Source organism: Synchiropus splendidus, chromosome 1 (genome assembly GCF_027744825.2).
Source record: "Synchiropus splendidus isolate RoL2022-P1 chromosome 1, RoL_Sspl_1.0, whole genome shotgun sequence".
In the NCBI taxonomy this organism is placed as follows: Eukaryota; Metazoa; Chordata; class Actinopteri; order Syngnathiformes; family Callionymidae; genus Synchiropus; species Synchiropus splendidus.
The window spans coordinates 33,065,288-33,082,285 of record NC_071334.1 but is presented as its reverse complement, the minus strand read 5'-3'; the positions used below and the strand labels follow the sequence as shown (position 1 = coordinate 33,082,285).

General features: G+C 41.3%; 1 protein-coding gene across 2 annotated transcripts; it reads right to left on the bottom strand.

Annotated features, from left to right (window-relative positions):
• Positions 1-142: 142 nt before the first annotated feature.
• si:ch211-71n6.4 (para-nitrobenzyl esterase) lies at positions 143-6,710 on the bottom strand. 2 transcript variants are annotated; one of them, XM_053881512.1, is made up of 10 exons: positions 6,563-6,710; positions 4,954-5,200; positions 4,458-4,878; positions 3,378-3,485; positions 2,756-2,952; positions 2,288-2,487; positions 2,163-2,221; positions 1,794-1,961; positions 1,274-1,501; positions 143-874 (listed from the first exon to the last, which is right to left on the bottom strand). In XM_053881512.1, the coding sequence occupies exons 2-10, from the start codon at positions 5,191-5,193 to the stop codon at positions 732-734; spliced, it is 1,764 nt and encodes a 587-aa protein (XP_053737487.1). In that variant the 5' UTR covers positions 5,194-5,200; positions 6,563-6,710; the 3' UTR covers positions 143-731. The 2 variants fall into 2 exon arrangements, with proteins under 2 accessions (XP_053737487.1, XP_053737493.1); XM_053881518.1 differs by lacking the exon at positions 1,274-1,501.
• Between the last annotated feature and the right edge of the window lie 10,288 nt (positions 6,711-16,998).

Below are 16,998 nucleotides of genomic sequence, written 5' to 3'. Positions count from 1 at the left end.
GGGCTCTTTTGTTTTGTCTCCTCATTACCCCCTTCATTTGGTGCAGTTTTCCCCCCTAAATCAGTTTTAATTCTGCTACTGTGACCTTGCGATCAGGGTTTATTAAGAGAACCCAGCAGTGGAAACAGTCTCAACACCAGCGTGAAAATTCACAGTCTTTAATGAACAAAACATCTGACAAAAGGCAAAACGGAAATCAGGGATGCAGTGTAAGACTAACAGAAGTGTCCAAGGTGAGCAGGAGGCTGGGGGCACCTCAGGGGTTGCCACAGCAAGTCAGCCTCTTCCACCTATACCTGTCTTGTGCATCCCTGGCCAGTCTGTGGTTGTCTTCCTCTTCTTTTGTTAGCTGGCACTTGACATTCTTCCTCCAACACGTTCCCTGTCTGTCCTCTTCATCTGTCCAAACCATCTGAGTCTGTCCTCCCTAACTTCTTTCCCCAAACCTCCCCACAAGCTGGTCCTCTGATATACTGGTATCTCGTCTTGTCCTTCCCACCGACGGAAGCTACATGAGAATGATGAGGAAAAGGTCAGAGAAACACTGGCTATAAGTGGATAATTCAACAAGTAATGAGGTGAACGAATGAGGATGGCTGATACAGTGCCAGAAGGTGAGGCTGGTCCTGCAATAGGTTGCAAGGAAACCAGAAGCAACACAACTGAGCAAAACAAGCGCAGTGAATCGTGATGGCACTGTGGCTTAAATAAACCATTACGTTGCACCAACTTCAGTTAATCCAAGCGTAAGCAAGCAGTCCAGTCTCCTTCCACAGACTACACCTATCGGCAGAGTAGTTGTTGACCACAGTGAAGTTGGTGGACAGGAGAGCCATGGCTGCCGGGTATTCTGGCCAGTCAGACTCCATTTGACCTGTAAGATGGAAAAAAAATGAGTGGATGAGACACACGTTGACCTGGTTACATTGCAATAGGACTAAAATGTGATTAAAAAATAGTTACAAATGAAAATGTGAAGAGAAAAACATTGTATAGTGTTCTGACCCTTAATTAATAACAACAACAACAATAATAATAATAATAATAAAAATGTCCTCTCATTTTATTCAATGTATCATTTATTTAATGTATAATGCACAAAAAATAATTTTATGAATAAATATTCAAAGTGATGCATGCTCATCAACGTAAATCTATTTGTGTTGATTTAAAAAAAATCTTTATCTGTTTCTTCTTTTACTTCTGTACTTTCTTTATGCGATTTATGACTACCGATTTCACTTCGATAAAATCTCCAGTGCGTTTCTTTCACCTGTTTTGACAAAGTGGACGAGGCGGCGTGTGATCAGATCCTGGAAATTCTTGTCCTGTGGAGAAAGGGGGCTGCCAAAAAACATCTCCAGGCCCCCAAAGAACGCCAGGGAGTCCAGGAGGTGGAAGGAGAAGCGGCTAGGAAACGGCAGCAGGGAACCGACGACGTTAGCCGCCCTGGATGGCGTATAAGTCACCACATAGCGATACACTGGACTTTGAAGAGCATCTGCGAGTCAGGAAATATAAGATTTTACTGCAGCAATAAAGATAGTTAACAACAACTGACACTCAAAATTCAATATACATGCATTTCTTTCTATTACTTTAGTCATAAAAAATAATAGAGAATTTTTATTTTTCTACTTCCTGTTATGTTTTTTTTAATCCACACTTACATATATAATCAGATATTTAACATAGCCTGAACAGATTCAAAGTAAAGCCCTTCTCTTGAAGGGAAAAAAAGAATGACAGAAAGAGAAAAGCTAAGAAAAGAAATATGTAGCATCAGCGTTTACCTGCAGCTTTTCCAGCCAGATCATTGTTGGGGCATGTGACCTTCAGGTCAGACACCATGGTGGTGAAGGATCTCTCCTGGCAGCGGTCAGTCGTCGGACAAGGGGCGGAGCTTGGGTACAGCTCTAGCGCCTTTTTGGGAAGATCTTCACTGAATGATTGAAGTTTCTCTGAGAAGCGATAAGAAGAATTTTGAGATTCAGGATGAAAGCAAACAATTGTTCCCTCAGGCTTTGTGCTACTGGCCATTCAAACTCCATCACACTAAATTACAGTCCAGTGTAAGCTAAAATGAAACTTAATCTCAGTGCATCAAACGCATCCAAATGGATTTCAGGAATCCATCACACCCGATTCAACTTGGTTCTCACCTGTCACGAACCACTGATAGTCGGCCCACGTCCAGTCTGACATGTTCACAGCTGGTGGACTGAAAGTGGTGAGAAATGACTCAGCAGTTTGCTCGCCACAGTGGGAGTACAAGCAAGCTTCTCACCTGAAGTCGCTCTCTTGCTCTGTTGTGCCGACGATGAATGGAACATCATTGAAAAACATTTTTTTCTCCCAGGCCTCAAAAGGGGGCGCTTCAAGAACATATCCATCCACAACTATAACCGGGCCGTTGAAGCGCCCCCTTGTGGGAAGGTCGGTGGCGTCATCTGCTGCCCAGGAAGGGTATTCTTGCCACGGAATGGCCTGGAACAAAAATGTTGGCAACACTTGAGATGAAAGAGCACACATTGATAAACTATCAACTGATATGGCAATAAGCAACATACAGGCAGTTATTAATAATTGGTCTTTAAAAGAACACCACCGAAATTTTATGTACCATTGCGCCATCTTGACTAAAAACTTCAACAAAATACATTTATCTCTGTGATTTGTTTTTAATAACAGACCGACAGTCATAGCTGCTGATGATCACACAACCAATGTTGCTTAATGCATGAGAGTGTGTTACCTGCAGAACCTGCTTGACAGACAGACTGCGAAGACAGACAGCATCACTGCAGCCCGTCTTTCTGAGGAAAACCAGGTTGTCGGACTCCGCTTGCTCCTGTGTGGCGTTCAGAATGGACGAGCCGCTCATGTCAACCGCAGCATGGAAGAGACCCTTGGCCAGCGGTGACATCATCAGCACCCACACTGAAGTTCCCCCTTGGAGAAGAACAGGCCTCAGAATGCTTAAATACAAAATAACTGACATTGTCGATATGCGTTCATTGCACCACTTACATAAGAAAACTACAAAAGAATATTTGTTTTTTTATAAAAGAATAAAATGAACAGCAATTCTAACATAAGAATCTGCAAAGTAGTGGGCCTCACAAGTAGATGGCCATCTGTTCAGAACCAGGAGGAAACATGTCACTTCCTGGCCCCATTTTCTCCAAGGGAACCTCCCACGGGGATGAGTACATCAAGTCAGTTTTATAAGATGCACATGCAATGAGAATGTACTTTGTTTTGATTAACTCTTTAAAGTTCCTTGCATACAATCGGAGATATTGGCATGTTTGCCATCCCGATTAATGTCATATGCCGATTAATGGATCATGGCAACCCTCATTTCCTTGTGGTACCTGAACTTTGTCCCATGATGGTGACCTTCCCTGGATCACCTCCAAACGCATGAATGTTCCTCTGGACCCACTTCAGAGCAGCGATCTGGTCCATGAAGCCGTAGTTGCCTGCCAAGAAAGGAGACATCATGAGGGAGACGTGGAGCCTGATATAGTCTGGGTTCTGGCGTCCCACTTCCTTCCTGGTGAACTCTGTTTTAACTCTTACTGAGTTCAGGAAGTGGAGCACAGCACTGAGAATTGAAGGAACAGCAGCACAGCAGGTGAGGAAGCTCTTTTTGTGTCACAGTCTTACACAACTGTTCTGGGTTTTGCCACTCATTCTATAATGTTTTGAATAACTTAGTTATAATATAATTGAGGATTTTTATACACGTTCTATACTTATTTTGTATTGTAAATTCTTCAACTTCTCTCAATTTAAATACATTTTTGGTCATAGTTTTGATCACCAGCATAAGCCTCGTTTAACTTGGCAACCATGGAGGTAATGTTGTATCCTTAAACAGGTCCTCAAATAGTGTACTGTGGGGGGCGTAGAGCGATGGTGGGGGGGGGAGGCACATGTGATATGCAGTTACATGTCTCGATGGTATACAAGTATCATCCGACTTAAAGCCTGCTCGACTTATGTCCACCCGTACTTACGACAACGGCCAGTAGATGCTTTTTTTTTTTTAATTCAATGTCTGGCCCTGCAGCACGTAGCAGACCAGCATCGCGTACGACAGTTACAGCAGCACAGTATCCCAGCATCTCACTTCCACACAGCGATCTACCACTACAGAAATACCTATCACCCTCGCGTCGGCTATTTTGAAAGGCATTCGACCTACATCATCTGTGGTCGGAACCGATCCGGTCGTAAGTCGGATGTTACTTGTATAATGTCATTAGCTGTCTTCACATCTGAAGAGATGTTTGTTTGTGACCACTGTGCTGCTGAAGCGCTCGCTACTCAGCTACATGCTAGCTTAGTCCAGCTATTAACCATTTCTCCAGGTCATATAGTCTGACTAAGACGAATTTCACTCAGCAGTCACTGAGTGGCTTTCAGGCCAGAAGGTTATCAAGACTCACCAGAGGTGTTCTTTGGATTCCCCCCTCGTAGAGCCTCCAGTGCCAGGAAGCCAAAAGCATTGAGCCTGTAGTTAAAGCTAATGTAGACAAGGCCTGTATCTGCAGCAAGCTTCTCTGTGGGGGAGTAACCTTCCTCTCCCCCACTGAGCATTTGCAGGTACCCGCCGTGGATCCAGACCACAACAGGGATCTTGGCATCGCTGCTCAGTGTTGGTGTCCAAACATTGATGAACAGGCAGTCCTCCTGGCCCAAACACAATCCATCACTTGACAGTGGTTGCAGTTGAGAACACACGCTGCCATAGTCAGTGGCACTGGTGACCCCACTGCTACACTCTGGGTCAGTGGGAGGAGCCCAACGCAGGTCACCTACAGGAGGCGCAGCATAGCGCATTCCCTTAAAGGAGTACGCCCCATTTCTCTGCGCATAAATGATTCAAAAATAAATTAGCCGACACAAACATCAGTCAATCCTACGGTGAAGATTTGAACTCACATGCTGCCCCATGTAGACGCCACAGTCAGTAGTCACCAAGCTGCCTCTGCGCGACTTGATCCCTGCCCTGTATCCCAGGAAGGTGGCCAGAGCGAGCAGCAGAAGCACAATGATGGAAGACAGAAACCTACAGTACCGAGGAAACACCACGTGGCTTCGGAAGCGATGTCTGCGTACAGTACATCGCTCGTCCTCCTCCTCTTGAACCAGGTACTGATACTCCAGGGTCTCTGAGGTCATCTTGACCCTGAAACAAGACAGATTTAGGGGTCAACTAATGTCGAGAACATGATCTGAGTTGAATATAATATTTGGTTTAAAGGTTGGACTGGTTTACAGATTGGATGGATTTCGGAATATAAGAAACCTAAACAAAGAAATGCAGATCAGTTTAGACAGTTTCACTTTACTGTATCAGTTAGTTAGTTATTTCAATTGGCTCTGCATCTGTCTCGATGTACGTACACACACACACACACACACACACACACACACACACACACACACACACACACACACACACATATATATATATATATATATATATATATGTATATATATATATATATATATTTTTTTTTTGTGTTTCGCTATGTGGTGCTCTGACTCTTTGGTGCCCCTTGAACGCATCACGGAACCCGTGGACGCGCGAGGGGCTGTGGGGGAGGAGTTACCCAGAGGACAGACCCGAAGAGACTGTGAGCCCCGGAGGCAGCCATTGTTGTTTACAGTACTGTGCCACTATAAACTTTGGATTTAAGACTCGAATGACGCACACTGGTGGATTCATGAGCACGACGCGGAGTGCAATCGCTACACACATCTGAATTTGATTTTAGTAACGTTATGGTGGTGAATAATAAAACAAAAACTTCCCTTCACAACACATACTCTACTGTCATGTTTACAATATGTTGCATTCTCTTCATCGTTCATTCACACAAACCTATGAGCAGTAGCCATTAAGTTTGCAGGTCAAATATAGTCACTTTATTGATCATGCAAATGCACTTTGATAGCTCAATACACTGTACTTCACATTTGTTTTTATTGTGCAGGATTCTCGGTGTGAAACTTGTCACAGGTGTCATATTTCCGAATGACATCAGGAGAACTGCTTTGTCAGTGCACAATACAGAGTGGTAATCAAAATATTATTGACGCCCACACACGGTCGGATCATGCTGGTGGGTAGTGCCCCACTTTTCAAACGCCCTTTCCAGGGGGCTGGTTGTGGGAAGACAACAGTCGGACAACTGTTGCATATTTATTAATGCGTATAAACCTCCAGTGTCTTGTGCTCTGTAAATGCAGGAAAGTATTTTTTTTAAAACACGTTCACTACTACATGTATGTATGTATTTATTTCATTATTTATTCAACTCTATATTTTGTCACTTTCGTTCCTTCAAAGCTTTAGAAGAACATTTGTCGGCGCCTATAGAAAGTATCGAAAAATACTTCACTTGACTGGTTTCCAGTCCAACAGCACTGGGAAGTAGCAAAACAAAGTTTGAGCTTCGGAGCGCAGTTTATTTGAATGTGACAGTCCCAAACTTCGGACGGCAAACGCAGCTGAACAAAAAGGCTGAGAATCACAGCGCCCTACCTGTTGCCGCTGGAGTTGAAGCTGCACTACACGGAACACACGGTGCTCAGACGCACCAGCGGCTCAAGTCAAGTCTGACACCGCCTGAACTCTGCTGTGTCTTCCGTTGATCTCTTACCCTGTGTCTCATGTGCGACGTCAATGTAGTATCCGCATGCGCAGATGGTTCTATCCCAACGCAAGTTAAATTTTATGTGGTCTCCGAACATCACGCATGCGCAGGTTGATGCCGTTAAATTATGTAATATGACATTCAGAATTGGACTAAACTGTTACATATATTATTGTATTATCATATAAATGCGCTTTTACCCGTTAAGACGTTTGCTTGCCTAATTTTACTTCATTTGAATGTATCGACGTTGTGTTATCATATGGATAATTCACGCACGTCTTTCATAGCGTGAAACATCCTTGAACTCTGAAAATTGGTGAATTTAGTTGATGATAATGTTTTTATTGATCGCATGAACCCTTGATCATTTAAATTTTGTGTTTAATTCATAATTTTTTTTTCCATTACGAATAGCCAATTCGCATCATTTGAATCTCGAAATTTTGTGTCAGTTGTAATATTTAACATGCAACTTATCTACTTATTTCCTGCTTTGTTTTGTCTAAGTCAATTCCATTGCTTTGTGATTTTAATATTTGGTTAAGCATTTACTTTACTATTTACTTAGTATTGAATATAGTTGTACTTACATAGTAGTAATATGTAGTATTTACATTTTGTAATTTGATTATTGTGCTTGTGAAACATGAATATAGTCAACAGGTAAGGGTTAGTTTAAGCTTTTCCTTGTACAAAACAAAACAAAACAAAACAAAACGGTCAACATGCACTTACTTGCTACTGTTTTTAATACATACCTTATGGACAGTGAAGCCCTAATAACAACGTTCAGACACATCAACACTCCTTCATATTGTCAGAGACAAGTGCAAGAGGATCCTAGGCCTCGTGGTTGCTGTTGTCTTCACCATTGTCCTCCAGTAGACACCTCAGAGCCTCCTCCTGCTCCCCATCTGTCATGACACGGAGGGTGGGTGTCCTCACCTGACCTAAATACTTGGCCAATAGATCATAGTTTGTTGAGTTCTGCTTAGATAAGCAGTATTTGGCACGTTTTATTGTGATCATAATGAAAGGTTCACCGTACACACGAATAAAATTACATTCAGTATGGCCCCATTGGAACGTGTCATTCGTCTTGTCTGTCTTAAAAGTGAAACTGTTGACTCAACAATCCCATCACACAGTAGTCCCAGCACCATTAACCAGGATTCACCTTCACCTCCTGACTCTGCATTCTCTTGGTCATGTGTCCACTGCACGTCCAGACGCCTCATTAGACCTGAGTGGCTACCAAAAGTGCACCGTGTCCCCGTATCACCGTCACCCCACTGAGAGAGAAGGAGCTTAACACAGTCAGACGTGGCTGAGGAGTCGAGGAGATAATTATCGGTGTCATCCCAAGTCTTTCCACTGTCACTCAACCGACTTGTCGCTGTCACATCTGTCGACCTGGTGGGATAATTAACCCTCCACCTCAAATGCTCCTCCGTGTGTCAGAAGTCCACAGCTCTGAGGTCCATGTGTATCTGTGGTCATTTTCCAATGATGCATTGTATATTACAAACAAATTAATAAAAATACAATTCCAGGATAAATGTAATTATTGTATAAATACATTTTATAATAAATTGTATAAGCAAATACATTTTTTTGTAATATTTTTCTGGTGAAACAATCTACAATCTTTCCTAACCTGGGATGGAAATACAGGTAAGCTGAGGTGGCATTTTTCCAAACATTAACTTGATTGATGTAAACTAGAAGTTGCAACATTTAAAATACACACACACACATATATATATAAACAATGGTAATATTTATTAGGACAGTGTTATGGCTGGTATCTTCTGATATGGTATGTATCCCGATGCAGCAGTGGTGATACGATATATATTGCGATACTGTACGTTCAGCAATATATTGTGGTATTTCTGAACAAGAGCCATCATCTTAACAGGACTAGAAAATGCAGTACAGTAAAACAAATTAAATTTTACAAACCCAATATAGTTAATGCGGTCAGTAAAATTTCCCGGTCCAACAGCAGAATGAACAAATCAGATATATATAGTTTTTTGTTTTGTTTTGTTTTTTTTTGTGAACAGAAAGAAAAGCATGTCACATTTTTTCTTTATTTTTCTTTATTTATTTTTCTTTTTTTATTTTTTAATCAAGAGTCTCTTTAGTCTCTCATAGCTATTGTAGAATACATTTTTGAGTTAAATTAATTATTCTATTTATTTATTTATTCATTTTGTGTAAATTATCCATGTCCTAAAATAGTTCCACACCCACTCCCAGCTCTCTATCTGCGCTGCCCATCAGAGAAGCTTAGCCAGGTATGTCACAACATTCAATGACTTTGAGTAGAAACATGAAGCAAGTGGCAAAACCATGAGGTGAAATGTACGTGAAAAATAAGGATACATTAAATTTAAAAAATATGTATTTCACAACAGTGTAAAAAACTTTATGTTTTGCAACATAAAATGTGACAGGATAAAACATTCATGATGGATTCATACTTTAAGTGAGAATAAATATTCTCCATTTCATGTCATGGTGTCATCTTACAATCTTTCAGCTTCATTCTTCGCAACCATATATATATTTGCACCAAGAAACTGAAGTTATTAACACGCACAGTATTTTGTGATTTGAAAACGAAAATAAATAGTTTCCTCTCCTGATGAGGACGAAGTTTACGACGATCAATCACCAGCAGAAGATGACTGGGTCTAATATGAAACAGAATCTTGAAAATGAGACTGAGGCTGGACTGATCTCTCAGTGATGAAGTTGCAGGTTTGGACGAAAGTGAGGAGATAAGAGAAGACAGCAGGGAGATTGGTTTGTCCAGCATCACCAGAGTGATGGATGTGGGAGGGACCTGGCCTCCTACACACACAAACCCACCTACACACGCACACACACACACACACACACACTGCCTATATTCAACTGTAATGCAACACAATGAGGTCGATACATCTCAATTCACACCAAGGAGTAAGCGCTTGAAAACTGATTATAGCACAGTAGAATGGACTTTTCTGATGTATTTGAATAATTTCTATCGTCGAAAATCAACATATTTACATGGACCTTGGTGACTAAGAGAGTATATATATATATATATATATATATATATATATATATATATATATATATATATATATATATATTTCATTGGTTATGGTCAATGGTGGCATGAAAACACATTCTTGAATTCAAGACGACTGTGTCGCCATTCTTCCACTAGGGGGAGACAAAAGCTTCAACAAAAATGTTTTACTTCGACAACTATGATCTGATTTGACACTGTGAATAAAGCTATGGCTGTGGTTGAGTTTGCGTGTGTTTGATAAATCACATTTATTGCTGATTACTTTTGAAATTCTGGGATGACCCACCGCACCGTAGCCACCATGAATATTGCACTGGACAAGCCAGTTATCACACTGATTTATCCCCCCCACACTAAATCTAAACAAATAACAAATGTGGCATATTCACCCATCATTAAACCTCCTCACAAACAACTGCAAGGTTAGTGATGTTATTTTCTATCCAGAGGTGCAAATGCATCGCCTGCATTGTGTCATTCTCTAAAACGGCAAGTGAAATTGAAATGACATAAGGCTTCTGTCCATGCAGAGATCTGAATCTGCGAGGGAGGGTTGCACTTGTGACTCAAATGGTTACGAGCCAAGCATCCTTAGGGATATACGCTATACTTCCACTGCTTCACGCACTCATTGGAAAATGGAGAGAGCTGTACCAGCTCTTGGGTCAACACAGTGCTTCATATCTACATGACACATACGATTTTCTCAAAGCGAAGTCTAACACTCAACGTATTAAAATTCTAAAATGGAAGCCAACATGTTTCATATTTAACAGCTGAAGCAATTGAATTTAGCAGACCTCATTCATTTCCGGCATCATCTGAACAAAACACACTTTAACTAAGTCACACTATTTTGGTTAAGTGCTTTTGACAATCATCTTTTCAGTGCAATTAAGATTCTGTGATTGAGAGCAGCAGCTGTCTCACTGTTGCCACGGACGACGTGGACGGTTCAGGAACAGTCAGATGCGAACAGGTTGCCGTGGGCTGGTTACCACAGTAACAAGATGACCCCTGACCCATCCCATCTGAGCGCTCATCAGAAGACATTGACAGGCTGTGAATAATAATAATAATAATAATAATAATACATGCATACATACATAAATACATACATACATACATATATACATACATACATACATACATACATACATACATGTATACATACATACATACATATAAATGGGATAAAGGACTAGTCAATGGAAAAAAAATATTTGACATGTGAGTTTCAAATGCTGCAGCCAGTTTTTTAGAATAATGTCAGCATGTCATGGACTAAAACAAACAGTCAGTGAGCATATTAATAATACGTGTGTGTGTGTGTGTGTGTGTGTGTGTGTGTGTGCATTTTAAATGTTGCAATTTCTAGTTTGCATCAAGTTAATGTTTGGAAAAATGCCACCTCAGCTTACCTGTATTTCCATTCCATTTTAGGAAAGATTGTAAATTGTTTCACCAGAAAAATATTACAAAAATTACATATTATTAATGAAATAAATCATCAAGTGACAAACAATTTTAGTAGGAGTACATGTATAAATTACTTTGTCTCTAAGAAGCAGATAAGACAAAGTTTCAGAAAGTCTAATGTGACACGAAGCTCAGTGACACGGCTCCTCGGACACTGAAACAAAAGCTCATTTTCTAACCTCCACTTGGATTTCTGGCCATCATCATCGTCCTCACCACACAAGTCCACTTCTGCTTGACCGGTCACGAGCATGTAGCACCATAAATTATCAGCCAGTGGACTGAGTTAATGTGAACAAACTAACAAGTTTCTTCAGACAACTCTGCTCTTCCTCCCGGGTGGGTCCTTCTCCCCGCGCTTGTCCTCGCTCTCTGCCTTAATGCCGGTCAAGTACACAGATAGCCTTTCAACTTTTGTATCTAGGAAAGTGAACTCGCCAACATCTACTTTTTTAATACGCGTATAATGAGCACATATCTTGACATGCATCTAATATGAATATGTTTTACTAGAGTTAATAACAGAGCAGTTAGCAATGAACAAGTCTAACACATGTCGATGCTAAAACCAGAGTTAAACAATATTATCTGTGAAAACCTGTCGTTCATGAAATGGTGCTAGGTCATACAGCTGACTGCCTCACTCGTCAGCCCACCTGGACCAACAATAAAAATCAATGCATGGTGGGCAAAATGATGCTTTTTTTTTTTAACTTGAAATGTCCTGTGACAGTGCCTACTAATATCAAATGGATCCACTACCATGCTTCTAGAAATGGTGTAGAAGCGTGAAGACAAGGGATGTAATTTAGGTTGGTCTTAGAGCTTGATAAAACAGTGTCCTCATTTTCAGATGGCACTTTCCTTTGAAAGGATGTGAGGTTTCACTGAATTAGTTGTTCAAATCCAAACACTTTACAGCAGACAGCGCCATCTGGTGGCCTCTGAACATCAGGACACTGTTTCATGAAACCTCACCAACCCTTCACTAGTGGATACTTTGTCATTTCCCTCTCCAGTATATATATATATATATATATATATATATATATATATATATATATATATATATATATATATATATATATATATCAGGGAAAACAAAGTGATCATTTGAGGGTTATTGAAAGCTTAGCTTTGGCCACGCTTTAACCCATTACCAGTATCCAGTATGCTTCATGACACACACATCTGCGAATAGTCAATTAGCCCAATATGTTTTGTATAAAACCTCTACGTAGTTAGATGTTATGGTCCTTTTTTCATGAGCTGTGGACCACAATGCATGGACAGACAGTCCACACAGTCACATAGAAGTTGATTTAGTTTGGTGATATAATACGCTGTGTTTTATCAAGTCATGATCCCCCCATCCCCCATTTTTCTCTGCTGCTGCTGGAGCAGGGAGCTGCTTGAAGCCATACACGTGAATGACACCATCAAATTTGGCTGTTGCATCTCCAATGATTCCTGATCATTCCAGACAGGCTGATGAACGCAGACAAAACCTATCCCTGACCCTCACCTTTGACTGAGACAACAACTACATACACCTACTTAACACTGAGCTATTTCACTGAAGGACTCAAGGCACCCTAAATTCCACAAATAGCAAAGCATTTAGGTCAAAATGAGTTACTTTTAGTGCCTTTCATTACATGTTCAGGGGTATATGTGTATCATGAGAGAACCACTGATCTGAGCCAACATTTTTAGCTATGTAGGTCGGTCACGTACCCGTTTACACATACATGCTTAGTCGTGCAGTACTGCATTTAATTAAGGTGCCTTCCGATGTAGGCTCTTGAATCATGTCTGTAAGAACCCACGGCACTGATGGAGAGAATGCAGCTTCACCCATGTCTGTGGAGATGTTGTGAGAGACAGCTTGGACCTATACTCGAGTTCTTTTTATTTAATTTGAAACAAAATTGACAAGAATGGCTTTGGGAAAAGTGGTTTAAAACCAAGAACTTTAAGAGTGAAGTGATCTCAGTCCTTCAGAATCAGACCGCACAGCATTAGATGTCCTCATTTATGGTCCTAAAGCGAACCACGTCACCGCTCCAGGGAGGTGGGGGGCTAATTGAAGAGCGTGAGAGACCCTTGTGAACGCTTCCTAAGATGAGATGAGCATGAGATGTCAGCGCTTATACACAGTTTTACACAAGGAGAGCAGTGAGGAATACGGATTTTCTCATAACATTTTGACAGCCTTGTTAATGTCCCGTGAAAAAATTAAAATAAGAAACTATATTTATGCGTGTATATATTTCAACTTACAGTAAACGTTTGTAAAACAGAAACAAATGAAAAATAACAAAATAGTGCTGTGTGTTTTACGATGCTGAATGCACAGTTTGCAAGCTACTTCCTGGCTTCATTGTCCTACTGTGTCTCCTCATTAGAGGGAGTTGACCTGCTGGTCCACAGTTCACCTCTGAACTCTGGCCACTGGTGATAATTAACTCAGTAATGACTCAAAGTCGCTCTAATGCGAAATGAGAGTGCAGGTAATGATCGAGCGTCCTGCGGAGGTAATGACAGCCACCTTACCCAGGACGGGATGATTCATGGTGTCAAAGCCTCCAGGCCTTCGGAGCACGCATGGGAGTTTTGGACTCCCGGTCTGAAGAATGGAAAAGCATTTGCTGGTTTTGATACCGATTCAGTGAGTGTGTCACGACTTGAACCGGCTCATTTGCTCCGTCCTGGAGCGTGAACTAATTAAATCATTGACTTTTGTAATCAGATGAGGGTCTTAATTAGGCTGCAGTCAAGCACGAGAAGCTTTTGAGTCAAGAGAAAAGCAGTTCACAGCTCCAGTGAGCTGCTGCATGACTTGACATGTTGGCAGCATGTAAAGTGTGATTTATTAGACCTAAATCTGATGTTGGACTTTGACAAGAACCTGGACATTTCCAATGCATCATGGGAGTTTGATTTGAACCAGCAGGCCTTTAATATCTGTTAGGGCTTTGGTTTTGTGTGCTTTTATATTGTTACTTCCTGTGTTCCCTGTTTCCTGTTTGTTTCCTCACTCCCTGCAGCTTAATGGCAGCGCAGCTGGATCACATTTGGCTGATTACACCTGCGGAGACTTAAACCCTGGAGATCCAGCAGGTGCTGCCAGATGATCGTTTGTGTTCGAATGGTAAAGTTCTTGCTTGACCCGTTGTTCTCTTGTGGCTCTGTTTTTGTATCTTTGTTCTCTGCGTTCTTCTCTTCCTTCTCTCGCTCTTCTTATTGTTCTCAGTGTTGATTGTGATTAGTGACTTGTATACAGTATTTGTTAACTCGCTTCCTTTGTTAGACCGTGTGATGTTTAGTTTCCTCGGGTTTGTGTGTGTTTATGCCACTACAGAGCGCCTTTTGTTCTTTATAGCCTCGTGAGTATTGTTTTCCGAGCGCATCTTTCGGTTGTCCCCGTTTTCAGTGCTGTAGATCTTACACCTGTTTTCTGTTTCAGGTTTTTTCCCTCCTTTCGTGTTCGTCTTCCTCCCTCCGCTTCTGGTGTCGACGATTGGGTTTTCTGTATTGTTCGTGTTTTATTCTGTGTTACTTGTATTAAATCATTGCTAACTGTTAACCTTGTTGTCCTGTTCATTGGTGGCCATCTTGCACTCGGGTCAGGCTCCTACAGCAAACATGACAATATCAGATATTATGCCATTATATCACATGCTTTATGAAGCAATATCGGGGGCCGGATGCCATCTTGCTTTCAACATGTGCACCATCTGCGTCATCGTACCTTCAGAAACATTTAAAACGCCTTGATTGACGCGGACATGCCCGTGCTTAATTTCAAAAATAATTTCCAAAGAACATTATGTAAAGTAAATAAAAGCATTATTAACCTACCACTTTTGGACGATGAAAGTACCCCACTGTTATGAAACAAACACAAATACTAGATGTGATAACCCTTGGTTTTCCCTCTGAACCACTGTAATTCACCAGAAACCTCACTATGATGCCACAGAGTTGAAAAACACCACATTCAATTCCCTTCCTTACTCTCCTGCCGCTGAAGTGTTTTTTCTCTCTCTAACTAGCCATGTCCTTGTTCTATAGCTTATTCAATTTGGAGGTCACTGCTGCAGAACTGAAATAAACAAGAAAAACAGAACTCTGGCAAATGAGGTCATGCTGTCTTTCATGTTTTCTCTCTTGTAGACGGATCGCTGCTGGAAAGTCATTTTTAAAATCACCTTTCATTTGCTCCGGCCAACTTGCCAATGAGCATGTTTACTCAGCCTTAGTTTAAGTTCGACCTTTTAAAATGCAGGTTAACATCTTAGTCCAACTAATTGGAATTTCATGTCAATCTGCACGACAGTTAATAGCTGGACTCAGCTAGCATGTAGCCGAGTAGCTTGACTATGATCGGACAGGGTGATCATTGGCTGCGCGTGCTTCAGTGATGCTGCAGACGTGAACAGAATCCCAAACTAATCACGGTCTCATGATGCCTAATAACTTTCTACACAATCGACGAGTCGCGTGTGCTACCTAGTGTAGCAAGTGTGTTCCTCCGTCTTAGCCGATGTTTGTGGCGAACACGACACACCTGATATCAGATCTGATCATTGATTCTAACAAGAAAGATAAGAAGACGTGACTCATTGGTCTAAGGAGACATCATTCCCTCCATGTTAGCAACCATTAGCATTGTTGCTAAGTCAGTCGGGGCTCATGCCGGTGGTCAAAAACACGACTCAGAGCTTTAGTTACTGCATGCCTATCATTCGTTAATACAAAGACAACTGTATCCTGAATATTTATTTTTCTGTCGAACTACCACCTGCATATAACCACAGTCAGTAGCAAGCTCTACTACACTTGTGAAGGGCCGACTCTTAAATGAGAAATCTATGATGTTCTGCACCATGAAACAGGTTGCAACCTTCTCCACGCTTTCTGTACTGATGGTCCAGATCATCATTCGGTAACAGTCCTGAGCTTCCTGAGACAAATGTTTTCTGCGCTTAGATCACCTTCATTCCTTGAGTTCTGACTATTATCCAGCATACTTTTCAGGCAAGCCCTCTTTCTCTCTGTCGTGTTAATCTGCTCTGAACCACAGCTCCACAGGAGGCTGTCTTGCATGGATCCCAGGACGCTGCAGTTGCTGTCAGAGCCCACATAATTCTCACTTACACTTCAGCCTGACAATATTCTGAGGTATTACAACATTGCAATATAAATACAAATAATGAGTACAGAAAAAAAGTTAACCTGCTTTATTTTAATTCTATTGATTAAGTATTGAGTAGATTTTTACTTTTAATCTTCGCAAAAACAGCAGCTTTGTTATGGTTAATACAGTGAAACATTTTTCAATTACTCTCTGCAATGGTCTTCTGTGTGTCGGGCCGCAGAGTGAGCCAGCCCCTTTACCGTGCTCACCCACTGTACTCTGACATGCATGCGTACAGTATTTCTCAGTTGCTAACCTCTCACCATACTAGAAAGGCAAAATCAAGCCTGTCCAACATTTCTTGCTTTTCATCCTCCCACAGAACCGTTTAGCTTTAAATTATTTACGCTCCTGGCGCTTTGGCAGGGAGTGAATTTGGACCATTTTATTTCAAGGTTTTGCACCCAAACATGAACTCTTCACCTGGGAGAGTTTCCTAAAGTGCAGTACAGCGAAGCACTTCGCCAGAATCGTGTACCAGCCTCTCTCTTGTCCTGCTCTGACCCATCTGTCGGCCGCATGGTTCGCTTCACCTCGATCAACTTGGG

Excerpts from the sequence above, each read along its gene's own strand:
- si:ch211-71n6.4 (XM_053881512.1), bottom strand. The coding sequence starts at position 5,193 with ATGACCTCAGAGACCCTGGAGTATCAGTACCTGGTTCAAGAGGAGGAG. Across the intron at positions 2,953-3,377 it reads CATCATGGGACAAAGTTCAG|GGGGAACTTCAGTGTGGGTG; the intron begins GTACCACAAGGA and ends TTCTTCTCCAAG. Across the intron at positions 1,962-2,162 it reads CTATCAGTGGTTCGTGACAG|AGAAACTTCAATCATTCAGT; the intron begins GTGAGAACCAAG and ends ATCGCTTCTCAG.